We start from the raw sequence: 18642 nt of genomic DNA on the forward strand, positions 1-18642 counted from the left end.
TTGTTTATATTTTTGTTTCTTATAATATTATAACGTCCATCCCCACATGTCAATATATTGAGTTCAACGAACTGCCATTTAGGAATAGTTGTTTTAAGAGTAAATGCTGGGCGCCTGGGTTAGCTCAGTTGGTAGAGCGGGCTTGGTCCTGACCGCGGCGGCCCGGGTTCGAATCCGGCCTGTGGCCCTTTCCGCATCCACTCTCTCTCTCCCCCCTTTCAAGACTCTATCCACTGTCCTCAATAAAAAAATGGAAAAATGCCCCCCAAAAAAATAACTTTAAAAAAAAAAAGAGTAAATGCTGCTGAAGCTTAAAGTTACGGCGAGTTAAGATAACTTCCGTTTTGTATTCGTGTGTGTGTAGGAGCTGGAGCGGGCCGTAGATTTGACACGGAGGTTCTGTTTCCCTGTCTGTGTTTATCAGGTATGTTTTACTGTATATTTGACTGTATTCTATGGTTATGGTTCATATTTTGCCACGGCGCTCGTCCCGTCTGTACAGTTATCCTGTGGGAGAGGAGCTGGAGCGGGCAGCAGATTTCACACGGCGGTTCTGTTTCCCCGTAACGTGTTCATCAGAGAATAAACGGAGAGCGGAAAAATCATGCAAATAGTGATACAAGCAGCAGATTTTCTCCTGCTGGTTTGTCTCATAGAAATTCATCCAGTTGGTCGATCTGAGTGATCTTGGTGTCAAATGATCTGTTCTCTAGCATGCTGGATCTAATTTTGATAGTTTTAACAATTTTTAACTGCAATATGGCGTCCATTCTGTGTCTGTTTACTGTCTGCTTCCTCATGAGAGCATGGGGGTCACAGCATCCAGGGGTTCCTATTGGTGCTGATGGCTTTGTCTCTTTGTGTCGCAATGACCGTGCAAGATATTTAAGCTTCACACACACTTTCTCGGCGGGAAAATGAAACCGCTGGGTCTCGATGCTTGATTCCCTAGCCGCCATATCGCAGTTAAGAATTATCAAAACCATCAAAATTAGATCCAGCATGCTAGAAAACAGATCATCGAGCCAAATTTGGTGCTTGTATCAGTATTTTCACAATTTGACTAAAAAGTTGATGTTATCCGCTCCACTAAGAGGCCGACCATGCAGAGGTCACGGCGTCACGGCGTCTTTACCATCTAACCAACAAAACGCAGAAGTCCACCGGTTACAAATGCACAGCTGAGGATGACGGGGATGTCAGTAGGATTCATCCTCTGGGGACCATGAACGTCTGCACAAAATCTCCAACAAAAGTGGCGGACCGACCGTCCGTCAACGCCGTCCCAATGAGCTCGGCTGCTAGCGTAGCTTCAAACTCAGAAATGTCAACTCTTTCTAATATCCTGTCTCCTGAAACAGAACACGAGACCACTGACTGAGTCACTAATACGTATGACGGGCTGTGAAGTGATTTCTGTAATGTACTGGACATGTCTGTCCAGAGATTCAGGATCAGATAACATCAGTACATCAGCTCCCTGCAGAACGTTAACTATCAGCTGTTCAGAGGAATGAGGAACAACAGCAGCTCGTTGTATTTGATAGCTCACCTGTGCAGTGAGCTCTAATTATAACGGAGAACCCTACAGGAGACCTTATAGCGATGTGGACACAGCAGCAGTATTTCATCAAGGATGTCCAGCGAGATACGTTCACTCAGGCAGAGTAAGTTAGCTCCGACAGATTTAATAAAACATATTGTTTCTTATCAAAGCAGCGCCGAGATGAAGAAAAGAGTACATGCTCTATGTAAGGTATGGTGCCTTCATCTGTCAACGTATAGCGTGAGGAAGAACACATGAAAAAACAAAGTAAAGACCTCCTGGACCCCCTAAAGATCCCTGGACCCCCTAAAAAAAAGACAAAACCGGGTGTATTGTGGGTCTCAGAGGGTTAAAACTCTGACTGTAATCTGAGAGGAAACTGAATTGAGATTGCACTTTAGTTGTACGGGATTGTAATGTTGTTGGAGCCAGAGTTGGATGACCAGACGCACGACTGGACCGTTAACTGCTAACAACTTAATCAGATAACTACTTCAAGACTGCGGCAGCATCTATGAGCCACCTCGGACCAAGTCAGAGGTTTGAAACTGAAGAATAGACCCACACATTCAGACCAGGAGGGAAAAACAACGGTTTAATTTACCTCTCAGGTTGTTCAAATGGTTGAAAACACAAAATAATGTGCAATAAATTGAAGATGAACTCATTTGTTCTGTCAGTGACGGATACTTATGCAACTGAAGGATATAAAATTAGAAAACAAAACACATATTCATGACTCAGCTTGCTCTCCTCCTGCACACACACATACACCTGTCGACTTTTACGACCACTAATCGGCTGCAGATTGACAAGCTAGTCAGCGTGAGCCATCGCTGGGGAATTATGTACAGAAATGTTCACTTCCTGTTGCCGTGACAGCCGCTGCCTAATCCCAGCTGCTGACTCACGACTAAAACCCAGACTGGGGAAGAGGGTCACGCATCCTCCAGCCGATGCCCGCTTCACCTGGCTCATCTGAGATCTACTTAACGGGTATTTGGCAGCAGTGTACGTGAGTCACACACACACAGGTGGTGTCTGGGGAGGTTACGGAGTGATACAGAGAGAGAGAGTGTGTGGGAAGGTAGACACAAATTATGGCAAATTATGTGTGTGTAAGCATGTGTGTGATTGCAAGTGATTCCTAAGTGGTGACTGTTGGTGTCAGGTATTCACTCTCTCATGAGTTAAAGGAACAGTGTGTAACATTTAGAGAGATCTATCGGCAGAAATTCAATTCAATATGTTTAATAAGAATGGTTGTGTTTTGGTTACCTGAGAATGAGCCGTTGATATCAGGGCTGTCCGTAGTTACAGTTATAGTCGTAGTTATGATTGTCCATAGTTATTCGCAAATTAATCGCACATTTTTCATCTGTTCAATCGGGTCCGATGCTGTGCTCATGTGCTCATGTACTCGTACTTGCAAAACGGCTCCGATACCACTTTACGGCAGCGTGACGTTAACCTCTCGTCACCATCTTTCGGGTCCTATCGCACACGCTCACGCTCCACCTCAGCCGGCGCGCACCGGCCCTCACTTTCATTGCGCCACGTGGTTTTGCTTGCACCCTCTGACTCGCGCGTGCGTTAGACTCATTGGTCCGTGTTTCAAGACGGGCCGGGTGGGTTGCCAACATCACCGCAGACCCCCTGGCGCCTTTTACGTGAGAGGACGCAGCGAGCACTGTGGCCACGGGAAGCATCTTCGCCCCGAGCCTTGTATTTGACGAGCTGGGATTGAGACCATGTCCCATCTGCTAATATGGATTTATGAGCTATACTGCAGCCAGCCACCAGGGGGCGATCCAGATGTTTTGGCTTCACTTTTAGGGATCTGTCACGTCGTCCATCTTCATATTCAATCTATGGCAAGTCCCTGCATATATAATTCTGCATTCACGTCATCTCGGCAGAACAGACACAAACCGTGTATTAATTACCGTAATCATCTGCATTTGTCTTAATAAACTCGGGAAAAAAAGTTCGTAAACTTGTGTTTTTGGTGGATTATTTCTCTGTTGTTATAATGCTAATGGTCATTGTATTTTACATCGTTGGAAAGCCTGTTTATTGACCTTCACAATGATGTCCAACTTGTAAGGATCATGCATTTGTGGGATGAGCATCATTGTGAAGGTAAATAAACAGACTTTCCAACGATGTAAAATACAATGAGAGATGATCCACCAAATGCTAATTTCCTTACTTTTGTTCAGAGTTTATTTGCTTTTCTTTATTTGTGACTGCTTTGCAGCTGTTTGGTGATGGCTTCAGTGATTTCTTGTGGCTCTTGTTGCCTTGTGGGAGATATCAGATCTGTAAATTCCTGACATTCACACTGGGAAGAGGCTGACCTGAGTGTTTTTTTTCCTACTTGGCAGCTTGTAATTACACTTGGTGGTACAATAGGACATGAATGCAGCATTAGCTTACACTTGACCTACACTTTTCATGCAAAGTTCCCCACTGACCTTTTAAAAATGAGTTATGCATAATGAAAACAGTTCATTTTGTACTCATATTTTGACTTATTTTGAGTTAACACATGTGGTTCTGCATTAAAAAAAAGTATCTGCAGCAGATAAAACTCCAAATAGCTTATGTGTGTGCGTGTTCCCCTAAAGCTCGATGATGAGCTTTCCTTCGTCGTCACTACTGCTGGTGTCTTCCGTGTAGTCCTGGCAGCTCTGCACCACCGGCCGTACTCCAGCGGGCAGACACTCGGCCGGCTGGTAGCCGTGCAGCTGGCCAGACAGGAAGAAAGACTGGTATTTGTTGAAGTCATTTGGTGCCTTGTCCTTGGTGTCCTGATAGTCACCAGGTTCTGGGTACGTAAAAGGCTCCAGTGGCGGCGCAGTATTATTATCCAACGCTGTCGATCCGGCAGCAGCTCTACTGACGTGAACAGAACAAGAGAGGTGGCCGGGGTGAGCGGAGGGCGATGTGTTGACCTGATCAGGGCTGCCACATGTTAACGCACTACAACAGCTCACTGCTGGGATGTTGCTCCCTGCAGCAGCATGTTGCTTTTGGTCCTGATGTGAGAATGTTTGCTGAGAGCTGGACTGAAGCTGTGAAAAAGTATGTTGTGTTTCTGTTAACTGGGCCGGTGCTGTGATACGCTTACTTGAATGAGAGTCACATAAGATGTGAGTTTGTTGGTTATGGAAGCTGCTGCTGCTGCTGCTGCTGTTCTCCCAGTGCTGTTGAGAGAAATAGAAGTTGTTCATCTCCAGGCTGGTCTGGCTGCAGCCGGCGGAGGAGTTGAGGTGGTTTGAGGTGCTCGGAGTTGGCTGAGGGCTCTGTGGGGGGTATTCAGACATGCCTGAGTGCGTCTGTGACGGATGCTGAAGATGATGCTCAGATAGCCAACAGTTTTTAAAGGAATCCACGTTTGCCGTTCTGTCTTCTCCCTGTTAATAAAAGAAGAATATTACCATCATAACAATACAGTCATTGTCCTCCCTTCACTGAACCTTCTCATTAGCTTCCTGCATTGCTCAAATACCAACAAGGGGGGAGGATTTGGTAGGGACGGTGAGGACATGTCCCTATGGTTTTGAAATATTATGACAATATTATTCTCATAAAATTAAGTAATTATCCTCGTAATATTACAACTTTTTTCTTGAAATATTTTTACTTTATTATTTTAATTAAATTGCAAATTTATTCTTATAATATTACAATTTTATTCTTTAAACATTATGACTATTATTCTCATTAAATTACATTATTCTTGAAATATTACAACTTTTTTCTTAAAATATTACGAGTTTATTATTCTCATTAAATTACAACTTTATTCTGGTAATATTACGACTTTTTTTTAAAATATTGTGACTTTATTATTCTCATTAAATTGCAACTTTATTCTCATAATATTACAACTTTTTTCTTGAAAGATTATGACATTATTTACTAAATTAAATTACGACTTTATTCTCGTAATATTACTTTTTTCTCAAAACATTGCGACTCCTCGGAGAACACAGATATTTGTAAAATGTTTTGAATGTGCAGAGAGTTTTGAAGAAGAACAGAAATCTTGCTGAAACACAAATTAAAAGCTATTAAAGTCCAGGAGTTTATAAATTAATTCAAATGCATTAATGCATCATTGAAGTGAGTCGGTGGAGGGAGTGAATCACGCCTACATGGGTGCTGATTCAGCAGAGATAACATTAAATGAGAAAAGGAAATTAAACTTTGCAGGGGGAGGACGTCCAGACCCCCCCGCTAGCGTGTACGTCCTCCAACACCACAGAGCTCAATGTGTCCAGTGAGTTATTGGGATGAAACCATCAGCGGGGAGTTGATGATGAAACCATCTGGGAGTTCTCTTTTCTTATAATGGATTGCTGATGATTCAAATTTTGGCAAAAGGTTCATGAAGCCTCATAATTTATACCTGACTTGCCACCGTGTGTGGTTCTGTAATGCATTTACTTACACAGCATATCTATTCTGTTGTGCAAATCTTTTTCTTTTTCTAACCACATTCTTCTCTATTAAACACGTCTTGGGGATCGTATATTTATTGTGCTGCAAATATTTCATGAGAAAAACACAAACTCTGGCTTCTGGGTGTCTTTAAAGAATGAAAAACAATTCTGTAACAGAACCGCCCGAAACCTGCATCCACACATGATCCCCAGATCAGCTCAGTCTGGATCTATCTGGCTGGGAGGGATTCGTGGAAAGTTTTAGAGGAGTTTAAAAATAATGAAAACAATAAAAGAACGTATTTAGAAAGAATGCTGGATGGGAAAGAATCCTGTAAATGTTGAGTTTGTTTTGAGACATTCCGGTGCCATTTCACATCAGCCTGTGTAGTTTAGAGGGTTTATACGTGTGACGAAGGAGGCGGGGGGGTTGGTGTGTTACAGTCACAGAGTCAGTGAGGAACTGAGTTTACTTGTTGTGTCTGGGCTGGACATTTATCTTATAAAGGGACTGTTTGTAAGAATCAGAAATGTGTTAACAGCTTCACCTGTGGCCGTTAAGTCAACTAAAGTCAGCGTCCTGTTGCTGGCGCTTGTGCTCACTCTACATAGACATGAAGGAGTATTGCTCAACACAGTGAGGAGCTGCAGCAGTTATTTCTGCACAAACGTCCACTGAACATTCACTAGATATTCTCAGAGCTAAACTAACTCTTCTGCAGTGTGGAGTGAGCAGCATGCACGTGAGAGGTGGAGAGAGAGAGAGAGAAGGAGCACGGTGTGTGAGTGAAGGCAGGCAGAGGAGCAGAGGAGCAGAGGAGCAGAGACTCCGGTCCTGGAGACCAAAGCTACGGTCTCCCCCGCGTCCTCCGACCGCGGCCAACACTGTTTGGAGTCTGAGTCTGAACAGCGGAGACACACGAGAGACCATGAGACACACGAGAGACCATGAGACACACGAGAGACCAGGAGACACACGAGAGACCATGAGACACACGAGAGACCATGAGACACACGAGAGACCATGAGACACACGAGAGACCATGAGACACACGAGAGACCAGGAGACACACGAGAGACCATGAGACACACGAGAGACCAGGAGACACACGAGAGACCATGAGACACCGACCAGCAATGATTTATACCTGGAAGAAGTTACAAACAGTCCCTTTAATGATACCAGTGTGTGGAACGTAAACACTGAAACAAAGAGAATAAAAGAATGATGAACATCCAGTGAGCGGTGAATCTCACCTCTGGCGTCGTCATATCTGGTAAACACATTGTGTTCGTGCAGTTAGATTCGGCCTCGTCCCGCCGTCCCGGCACCTCGTCCGTCCTGATTCCTCCGCTCGGATCCCCTCCACCTCCACCACCTCGCCCCTCCATACATTGGAGGTTTGTGTTTCCCGCCTCTCGGCTCTGCTTTGACCTCCAGTCGGTGCTGTCGGGCCGCCCGGGGGTCTCTCCATGTCCCGGTGTCTGCAGCTCCTTCTGGGCTGCACATCCCTCCATGAGCTCTACAGGAGGAAGACAAACAGATGAGAAGCAGCTGTTTTCTTTAGATACGGTGAATCTACAACGTTAATGTTTATCAGTCCGGAGACCAGTGTTCTAGTACCAGACAGTCTCAAGACCACTTTTTGAAGGTCTCGGCCTTGTCTCAGAATCGACCACATTTTGACTCTGTTTTGTCTCGAGACCAACATGTTCTCATCAGGGCTGTCAATCGATTACAATATTTATTTGTGATTAATCGCATGGTTATCCATAGTTCATTGCAATTAATCACACATTTTTTATCTGTTCAAAATGTACCCTGGAGGGAGATTAGTCAAGTATTTAATCCTCTTATCAACATGGGAGTGGACGAATATGCTGCTTTATGTAAATGTATGTATATATTTATTATTGTAAATCAGTTAACAACACAAATCAATGACAGATATTGATCCAGAAACCCTCACAGGTACTGCATTTAGTATAAAACAATATGTGATTGGATGTGATGCAACCAATAACTCGACTCATATCTAACTTGAAATTGTTCACACGCACTCCAAGAAAGTGATCGTAGGAGAAGTCAGCCACATCTTCTGTAATCAAATCTAGCTCCTTAAACCACAAAGACTTCAGCGTCCAAAAGAAAACACACACAATCCACTGCTGACTGAGACAGCTGGAACCAAACATGCAGCGACACCTATTGCTCCACATTTTATCAGAAGTGTGTCGTGCAGTGTGGGACTCGCTCTGGTCGGTCTTGACTTGGTCTCGTTCTTGGTCACGACTCAACCAAATTAAAGGAAGCAATACTAATATTCTTGTGGTGGACAGATGTGGTCCGATATGATATAGTATTGTCTTGCATATGGGCTCAAAGACTTTCTCCAATTAGAATTTCTTTGGTCTGCCAAGAAAACCCATATGGACCAGCGCCACCCGTCCTCCTCCTCCCCTCCGTCCACTCCCCTTAAATCTGCACAGCTTCCATGTGGCTGAACACCAGACGGGCCTCTCCAGGACAACTAGAGACTTAGTTTGTTGTTTCACCAGCCAGGAGGCGGCGGGTGGAGGTCACTGCCCTTCTGAGTAGTGCTCCACATGACGGCTTTTTAACGTAGTTAAACAGCAGATAAAGTGGGTGTTGAGTGACACAGTCAAATATTGCAGGACACTACCGCTCTCTGTGATGGCCCGGGGGGGGCAGACCACTGGGGCGTTAAAGGTCCAAATTAAAGCCACATGGACTGTGAGGTTTCACCACGGAGAGATCTTTAAGAGAACCGTCATTTGATTATTTTGTCTATAATTAAAATTCCTGATGCATTACATTTCTCAAATATTAGAAAAAAAGACCTCCACATGAACTGAAGGTGATTCTGCAGAATACACAAAAAGACAGGTTCAGGTTCAGAGGAGGCCGACGAGGTTCTGCAAAAACCAGTGATCACATGCTGCCATCTCCTGGTGGAAACTGTTAGTAAAAACAAATCCAGCACAGTCTGCACGTATTAGATTAGACTGGAACCTAAACAACGACTATGAGGTTCATTCACATCCACCAGATGAACCAGACCAGGGCTCAGCAACCTTTACTATCAAGAGAGACATTTTAGGCAAAAAAAAAGAATAAAAATCTGTCTGGAGCCGCAAAACATGTGATCATTGTGATGAAGGTAACACAGTTTATAGTCTCAGTATATAGTATATAAGTCTAATGCAGTGAGGGCCAAAGAGACAATGCAATATGGAGTATTAGGGCCACATTGAGGGAAACAACATCTGACATTTACAGAATAAAGTCAGAATATTACGAGAATAAAGTCATAACTTCACGAAAAAAAAAAAAAATAACACGGAAAATTCCTACTTTATAATATTACGACTTTCTTCTCTAAATCTCAGATTATTTTTTTTTCCTCAATGTGGCCCTAATACTCTGTCGTACCGTCGTACCATAGACCTACAACAGTTGAAGAGCCGCAGGTTGCTGACCGCTGGTCTAGATGAACCAGATGAACAGTAATTGTGATTATTTTTACACATAAATGTTTTGTACAAGTTATGATGAATGTTGTTAAATCATATTTATGTTTAAGCAAATCTTTGGAGGATACTTTGGGCCAGAAATGAGCCGTGGTGGGTCCCTGCTGACACTCTCAACTAAACAAGTTTATAATATGCTCCATGTCAACACAATATGAACATAATGAAGATATTAAAAATAGTTTTTGACACAAACAAATGTGTAATAACAGAGGACCCCTGTATAAAAACAGTAAACAACCGGCAGCAGAGTTTCCATTAAGTTACTTTTTTTTAGATTACTTTCACAGTATTTTACAGTTAACTGACTTGTTTAAAATACATCATATAACTGATTTATTTTTTTTATTTTTTATTTTACAGTGTCTTACAGTTGACTGATTTGAATGTACTATTTAGTTATTATTTTTACTAGAGCTGTTAATGAAATAATAAGGCGTTAACTTGTGATTTTTAGGTTGTAGTGGCTCAGATTTAAAGTTAGAGTGAAGATCCTGGTATCATAGTAAACTATAGAACCTGATGGATCCATCGGTACCAACCATGTCAGACTAGCTGGTCATGAAGGAGGTTAAATAACGCTCCAAACTTAGCAGATAGCTTTGGTTTCATTTAGTCTTTGTAGAAACTGTGTTCACAGTTTTTTGAATAATCCAGTGAAAGTTATTTTAGGGATTATTTATTTAGTATAAAGTTGGGCTATCAAACGCAATTTCCTTTTAATGCCACTAATTCCTTGAAGACATTAACACGAGATTGTTGCGGCTCAGTTTTAAATCTAGAGTGAACATACTGGTATCATATGAAACTAGAAAACCTGATGAATCCATCGGTACTAACCATGTCAGACTAGCTTGACGATAAAGAGGTTAAATAACGCTACAAAGTTACGCTAAATTTCGGCGAGGAAAAACTGTCATGTCCATGTTCAAAGGGGTCCCTTGACCTCTGACCTCCAGATCAGTGAATGTAAATGGGTTCTATGGGTACCCACGAGTCTCCCCTTTACAGACATGCCCACTTTATGATAATCACATGCAGTTTGGGGCAAGTCATAGTCAAGTCAGCACACTGACACACTGACAGCTGTTGTTGTCTGTTGGGCTGCAGTTTGCCATGTTCTGATTGGAGCATATTGTTTTATGCTAAATGCAGTACCTGTGAGGGTTTCTGGATCAATATCTGTCATTGATTTGTGTTGTTCATTGATTTACAATAATAAATATATACATACATTTACATAAAGCAGCATATTTATCCACTCCCATGTTGATAAGATTAAATACTTGACTTAAGTTTTAAAGATTCTCAATGAAGTCTCTCTCCCTCTGTGTGTGTTGTAATCAGAGCTTCTCTGTGCTTTGTTTACATAGGCGTGCACGCCTTTAAGTGCATGTTATTACACGGCTGTGTTGAATACTCGATTCTGATTGGTCAATCACGGCGTTCTACGGACTGTTATTCCTGTATAACAGACCGTTACTATGTATAACAGACCGTTGCTACGTACAACAGACCACCGTTGCTATGTATAGCAGACCGTTGCTACGTATAACAGACCGTTGCTATGTATAAAAGACCGTTGCTAGGTATAGCAGACCGTTGCTAGGTATAACAGACCGTTGCTACTTATAACAGACCGTTGCTACGTATAACAGACCGTTGCTATGTATAACAGACCACCGTTGCTAGGTATAGAAGACCGTTGCTACGTATAACAGACCGTTGCTACGTATAACAGACCGTTGCTATGTATAGCAGACCGTTGCTATGTATAGCAAACCGTTGCTATGTATAGCAGACCGTTGCTATGTATAACAGACCGTTGCTACGTATAACACACCGTTGCTATGTATAACAGACCGTTGCTATGTATAAAAGGCCGTTGTTAGGTATAGCAGACCGTTGCTACTTATAACAGACCGTTGCTACGGATAACCAACCGTTGCTATGTATAACAGACCGTTGCTACGGATAACCAACCGTTGCTATGTATAACAGACCGTTGCTACGGATAACCAACCGTTGCTATGTATAGCTCGTATATTGAAAGAATCCCCTTCAGGGCATCACCCTGTCGTGGTTTCTTTCACAACAATGACGCGCTAGCTGTACATTATTCCTTACTTAGTGCATGTGAGCGTGTCCCATCGGCTAGCTCGCGGCCGCCGATCTCTGCAATGCCTTCATACGGCGGTTACAGTTGACAGCGCCGTACCGACCGACGGCATCAACATGTAGGCGTAGCACCCACCCTCCAGTTCCCCCCCTCAGGTTAGCACTGTTAGCTCTGTCTGCACTGTTAGCGCTGTTAGCTCCGTTAGCTGTCGCCATGTTGAGAGCCGTGCGGAGACAATCGAATGCTCTGAATTTCATATTGAGCACCTTTAAATTCAATGTGCTGGACTACAAAATGACAAATTCCCACACTGCCCTGTATATCATCCAGATCATATGCAATATGAATAATATAATTCAAATAGTCATATATACCTGCGGTCGGACTCTGAATGCTCGTAGCCGGGACGTCTCCGGGTCGTTCTACCGGGACGTTAGCAGACTCTGAAATAAACTGTTCTTTTTCTGAGTGGGTTGAACCGATCACATCCGGCGAGTCACTTGGAGTCGTGTCTTGTGACGGGGACGAATCGTCTGCCGGTCCCACCGTGTCACATCCCACGTTTCCATGTTTAGATGACTCCAGAACCTCCGATGATGTAGATTCCACTGGATTACTGCAGCAGATGGACGCGTGTGGGTTCAACTGTTTGCATTTATTGATGGAAAACGAAGACCCAGAGAGTTCATCGGCCTGACCGAGCTCCACCTGCGGAGGGGGGTGTGTTTCTCCACAGGCTTCGGCTTCCATTGTGCCAGCATTACACGGAGCTGCCTGATTTTTAACTTTGCTTTCTTTGCCCAGTCTTTTGCCTCTCGTGCTGTCGTGATTTGCTGTGCTGGGAGAGAGCGAGGTCACGCTGAGCTCGGAGAGCGTTTGAGAGATCGGTCCAGCCCGGCTGACCTGACTCCTGTCCTCAGCACAACGGTTCAGAGACAGTTCACGTTCCTCCTCTGAAGTTTGGCTCCTTCCTGACTTTACTCCTTCATCTGACATAACATCGCCCGTAGAGCTCTGAGTCACAGCGAGCGTGTTTACATGGCCGTATTTGTGTGGGCGTAGTGACGAGCCTTCGGGAGGTGTAGATTCAGCTGTAGCCTGAGTGGAATTACTGAGTTCAGTCAGGTGGACATTTGGCTCTGCCTTCCCAAATTGTACAGACGGTGGAGGTTTAAGTGTGGGAGAAGTCTCGCTTTGGTCCGCCTCCTGTTGGTGGTCCCTTCCATCAGTGACAGATTTATCCTGGATCACTTCCAGGGCCGACGCGTCCACGTCACGCCGCTGCGAGAGGCCGCTACCTGCGTGCCTCTCGATCTGGGGTTCAATGAGAGCCAGCTGCTCGTCAGATATGATCTGGAGGCAGATCTGGAGGTCTGCTGTGTGAACGTGAAACACGTTCTGAGCATCTGGCTGCATCTGGTCAAACGGTGAAATGTGACACGGTATGACTGAGCTGTTTACAAGGCTCAGCTGCTCTGATGCTGACGAGAGTTGTGTGTGGTTATGGTAGGGTTGTGAGAAAGCTGTAACAGCAGCAGCAGATGACTGATTGTTTGCTCTGGTTATGGTAGGTGTAGCAGAGAAGTGCGTAACCACGGGTGCAACAGGTCGGGGCGGCTGCACAGGCGCCGAGTCCCCTGCAGATTTCGAGGGCTGTATCAAAGCGCTGCACAATCCTGCCTGATCATTTTGTCGGCAGGTTGTGGTGACTGTGGTTGCTGCAAACTGCTTGTGCATTACAGTTAGACTACATGTTGCATTCGGAGCAAGTCTTGATGTTTCAGCCTGACAAAGCGTCGTGGCCGTGCACGGCGAGGGGAGCTGCTCGTGTGTGGAGCTGAAAGTGTCTTTAATATCACAAGACGGTGAGGTGATGGGATCGCCACATTTCTTGTCTGAACTTTTGACCAAGGGGGAGGTTTGCTCAGTGTGAGAAGAGCGGCCATCAGTTCCTGTCGGTTTATCCACAACATGCGGTGAATCAGGCTCAGCAGCGTTGGGTAACTTGAGCTGGTACTTGGGCAGGAAGCTGGCCTTGGCGGTGGAGGGTGTGGAAGTGGCTGGCGAGCAACTAACAGACGGTGTGTTTGCATTGATTATGCACGTTGGGAAGAGAGCTGCTTGGAGCTGAGTGTGTTTGGGATTATTTTGAAGGTTGATATAAGTGAGATTTGTGTCCTGCTGAGGCACGCTGCCAGCGACAGACGGACGGGGATGAGTCGGAGTGTTTGGGTCGGTTTCCATCCCCAGAGGGCAAATTATTTTATCATCAGTTTTCTGTTTTTTCCTGTCGGAGGGAATGTAGGCTCCGCAGAGCTGCGAGCTGGAGTGTTTTTCTTCATCAATCATCCTCGCTGCTTCTGCTCTGCTCATGCTGTCTGTCTGCTGGCTAACCAATGATCCAAGTGAAGACAATGGCAGTAATGACAAAGACAGGTTTCTCTGAAGTGGAGTCTTGCTAGTTTTTAGATTCAAATCAACAGCAGAGACGAGGGAGAGTTTGGCAGGAGGGCAGCCTGGATGGCCCACCGCTGCACTGCTGCTGCTTGGGAAGTTTATTGTTGTCGTCACCGCCTCCTTATGAACCGCTGACGACCTCCTCGGCAGGCCCTGGACCACCTCGTGCTCTGGGTTTGTCGTACATTTCCTGCCTTTGCCGCCACCGTCGTCGCCACCTTTCTCATCACCGTAGAGCTTCTTAAATGTCCCTCCTCCGTACATGTACCACTTGTTGTAGGCAAACTTTTGTGCTTTTTTCCTCCGAAACTTTCTGTTGCTTGGCTCTCCAGAAATGTCGCCACCATCCCCGTCGCAGCTGAAGCTGCTGCACGCCTCCTCCACAGATGAATTCATGAGGAGACCGTCTGTTGCGTGGTTGCCGTCTACGGCTGTCTGCCGGACCAGTGGGCGGTGGGGGGATGAATGCTGGTTCACGGGTTTCATTGCGAAACCTGTTGGATTGATCTGGCCAGAGCTTCCCCTCCGGACCAGCGTTTCATAATCGCTCTGATAGGGAGAGGTTGGGCTGCTCCTCTCGGGCTGCAGGAGGGTGACGCTGAAAGGGAGGGAGTTGCTGCGGGTCAGGGGGGCGTGCTCCATGGTGTTGGATCGCTGGGTGGGCACAGAGCTGTACAAGTCCTTCCTGTTTCTTTGTAACCCAACACTCGGAGTCTTATTGTTCCTCATGTCAAACTGAAAGGAGTCCTTGTACGTGTACGGCATGGGGAGGTCAATGCTACCCTGCTTCGACAGAACCGTCTTCCGCGGCCTCACGTTCTCCAGCTGTTTGTCCTCCACAACAGCTGTGTTCTCTGAAATCAGCTTGGATATGCGCTCCTCCAGCGTCTTCTGCTCCTGCTCCCTTGCAGTGGATTTGGGTTCCTGGCCTGGTCCTGAAGGTGTGTCTTCCAGATGCTCCTTAGTGGATTCGGTGAGGGAATCCATACTGTGGTCGGGTAAAACGCTGCCGGGGCTCGGGTAGTGGTCGCTGCTCTCACTGAAGCCCGAGTCTGTGCTCTCGTGGCTCTGTGATTTCCCTCTGGACACTGAGCTCTCCCACTGCTTGGAGAACAGAGTTGCTTCTTGTCTCTGGAGTGGAAGATGTCGACTGGCAGTCGCCGGAGGTGTTTCGCTTTTTTCTCCTTCTGTTGTCACCTTTGCACTTGCTTCTGTCTCCTGACCTGCAGGGGTCAACGTGTTCTGTTCACTGATAGAACCATGCGTCCTTGCAAAGTAGACCTTGGTGGTACTGGTTGGACAGGTGATATCAGCAGCAGGTAGCGTGGCATCCTTTTCCACGCTGCCCGACTCATCCAGAGACAAACCGGAGGCACAAGTGTCTCTGGAGCTGGACATGCTGTCTAGGCTGCTCAGCTCCGACTCGGACGAGAGGCGGGCGTGAGCCTGAGTACGCCTGTGTTTGTAGAGGTTGCTCTGAGTCTTGAAAGAAACTCCACAGGTGACGCAGGGGTAAGGCCGCTCCCCGGTGTGGCAGCGGAGATGCTTCTCCAGCACGCTGGGCTTCATACAGTCCCGTCCACAGTGAGGACACACGTGCTTCCCTGCCGACTTGGGTCTGGCTGCAGGAGCGGCAGCAGCTGCCAGACTGAACCCCGGCTGACACTGCAATCCACCAGCAATGTGGAGTGTCAGAAAGGGAAGCGTCTCCTTGGAGTAAAGCGGCGGCATGGCCAGATGGAACGTGGCTGGCTCCCGGGCGGCCGCGGGCAGCTGGGGGGGGTAAGGCTGCGCCTGCAGAGCGGGCACCGCGTGGATGTAAACAGCCGTCAGCGGGGCCTGGATGTCCATGCTCTTCTGTGTCTGCGCTGCGACGGAGCTGATGTGCACCGGAGCACTCGCCAATCCTGGCTTGCCAGTCTCCATGGTAACCCTGCTGCTGTCGTGATGTACCAGTGCCAGGTCTCTAATTACCTGTAAGATAAGAACAGTTTGCATTAGACCTCTGCTTTGCCTCAGATCAAACGGGGCAGATCCATCTCTTTGGATGTTTCTAGGTCTTGCTCTTAAAGCAGTTAATGATGACAGATAAGCAGTAACCCTTTAGGACAGATGGCTAATATAACACTTAATCCAGGATGAGAAAAATCCATGGAGATGTGGTTTGCAATGTACCAAAATAAAAACACATCTGAGTGATATCATTGTTGTGATGAGCAGTAATACCCTTGGTGACAGAGCTTGGAGGAAACAGAGGCATTTCAATCTCTGCTGTGTCATTTCCAGAGCAGGTGGTGGAGGAATACAACTCTTAAGATGTGGAAATATATACGAGACACACACACATGGATGGAAACGTGTACACAGAGTAGAGGGAGACGGGGAGTGATGAAGGAGAGTGACTCACATGGGGGAGTGAGATCAGATATTCATACAGTACATCAGAGGCTTTTATCTCCCCCAAATGAAACGTGTCTGCTGACATTAGCGCTCGCCTCTGTCACCAGTCGGCACCAATTAAACGGCACACCCTTGATGTTCACAGTAGCATGTGGCGGCTTTGTCTCCTGACAACAATGTCATATTTGTGCGGTAATCTAATCAAAGCGTGAAAGCCACCTACGTGAAAAGAGGAATATAGCTTCATATTAGGTCAGGCAAATTTCATTTCCTGTTGCCGTCACGCTGCTCCGTCTACATGCATGTTTTACATGATTTTTGCATAATTCACCCACAGACGTACAGCTGGCATGGAGCACACGCTTTGCTTGGTTGTAACAGCATGAGCACGCCCACGTTAGTGACTTTTTAGTGTTGCTGTGAAGTGACGAAAGTTTGTCTCATGTTCATGTTAAAAACGAGAAGCAGCGAGTAAGTGTTAGATCTATATACCCTCTTACTTTAATGCACTTTCACTTCCTTTCAGCTAATTAGATCATATTGTTGCACGTGGTGCACCTCCATAAAGATATACAACTGTAGTGTGGATCTTTTGTTTTATCCTACAGTGATGTCCTGGGTGGAAGGGGTTTAAAAAAGAGGTCAAACTGAAGTGAAAAACAGCTTCTGCTTGTAGTAAGAACGAACATCAAGATGTAAACAAACAGGAAGACTCATCTTATCTTCTCTATAAATCTGATTTCCTGCAATTGCTCTGACAAGGGAGTGTTTGAAAAGAGGAAATATGTGATGGTGTTGCCATCACAGAGTGGAGGTAAGAATAACACAACAACAAGAAACCAGAACTCAGACGTAGCAGTAAAGTCACTTACCTTCTTTGCACTTCAATCAGCAACAATCCTCAGCTGAGAAAGTCTCCCACTCCGAACAGCCTCATCCTCGGTGCTCATTTCAAATCTGTTCTGTCATCCAGGCCGTTCTGTGCTCCTCTCCAATCTCTCACAGCTCTTTCACGTCTCTTGTTGAGGAAGCGGAACAAATGCAAATGAGAGAGAGAAGATGCAATATGAAAGTGTCGAGGCAGAGAGGAGGAGAGTGAGGGAAGGAGAAGGGCTGGCTGGCTGGCTGGCTGGCTGGCTGGCTGGCCGGGTGGGTGGGTGTGTGGCTGTCAAACAAAGACTTCCGGAGGACAAGTTGAAAATTACACAGAGTGATCAGCGGGAGTGAAAGAGGCCCTGAGCACAGATGGAAGGATTTATAACACAAAGTGTTGTGCAGAAGTGAAAGCGAATGCTCGGCAGAGGAAGTGCAGTCACAGAGGAGAGCTTACCTTCACGTTGGCTGGTCGACTTTACCAGCAACAGTTGGAGGCAGCACCTGACTTCTGGCTCACTCATATACTTGCTCCCCCCCCCCACCTACCTACTTCCTCCCACACACTGTATTTCATACACCCACAGAGACACGGGTGCAGCAACGCTAATGTTGATGTGGCCGCTCTGCTGCATGTGCACGGCTCTCACTCTCTCCGGCAGAGAACAAATGGATGAGTGGCTGGAGTGAATCTCCCACCTCCAACCAACCACAGCCCCCCCATCGTTACAGCGTGGCAGAGATACACCGGTTCACGCTGCACGTGCTTGTACAGTTGCCCTTTCTCTGAAACTCTCTCATTTCTTTGTTGCATTTACGGCTGCTGCTTTCAACAGAACACAGATTGTGTTGCTCCGTTTCAAACTCAGGAATCTGACAAACCCGGAGGAAACGATGTGGGATTTTTAGGCAACGGTTTTCTTCAACTTGTCAAAAATGAAACCAGTAAAAACATAAAATGTATGATCAGCTTCTTACACAGCTACACACAACCAGCTTACTTGTTTGACTTACAGACAGATCGTTGATATTTTTTTTTTTTTTACGGTTCACGGCGGCATTCATTCCACCTAATAGCCAACGTCAGCGCCGGTGACACAGTTAGGAGACATCATTATGTGGACAGTCATATAGCCTGTTACAAGATAATTAAAGGGACTATTTTTAACATTCAGAAATGCTTGTTAACAGCGACACCTGTGGCCGTGAAATCAACGAAAGCGTGTCTTCCTGCTCTCTCCGGC

General features: G+C 45.9%; 1 protein-coding gene across 5 annotated transcripts in view; it reads right to left on the reverse strand.

The window, feature by feature from the left end:
• znf831 (zinc finger protein 831) overlaps window positions 1-17996 on the reverse strand; it is a 123908-nt gene extending 105912 nt beyond the window's left edge. Inside the window, exons 1-6 of one of the 5 annotated variants that reach the window (XM_074622348.1) lie at window positions 17856-17996; window positions 17398-17543; window positions 12043-16099; window positions 7255-7520; window positions 4878-4965; window positions 4570-4755 (exon numbers count right to left, since the gene is read on the reverse strand). In XM_074622348.1, the coding sequence (XP_074478449.1) occupies window positions 4715-4755; window positions 4878-4965; window positions 7255-7520; window positions 12043-16051 (4404 nt within the window). In that variant the 5' untranslated portion in view covers window positions 16052-16099; window positions 17398-17543; window positions 17856-17996 and the 3' untranslated portion in view covers window positions 4570-4714. Of the gene's footprint in view, window positions 1-2121; window positions 4966-7080; window positions 7146-7254; window positions 7521-12042; window positions 16100-17397; window positions 17544-17855 lie in introns of those variants that run through there. The other 4 variants (XR_012592335.1, XM_074620796.1, XM_074623484.1 and 1 more) reach the window with 4 other exon arrangements.
• Between the last annotated feature and the right edge of the window lie 646 nt (window positions 17997-18642).

This window comes from Sebastes fasciatus, chromosome 1 (genome assembly GCF_043250625.1).
Source record: "Sebastes fasciatus isolate fSebFas1 chromosome 1, fSebFas1.pri, whole genome shotgun sequence".
Classification (NCBI taxonomy): domain Eukaryota; kingdom Metazoa; phylum Chordata; class Actinopteri; order Perciformes; family Sebastidae; genus Sebastes; species Sebastes fasciatus.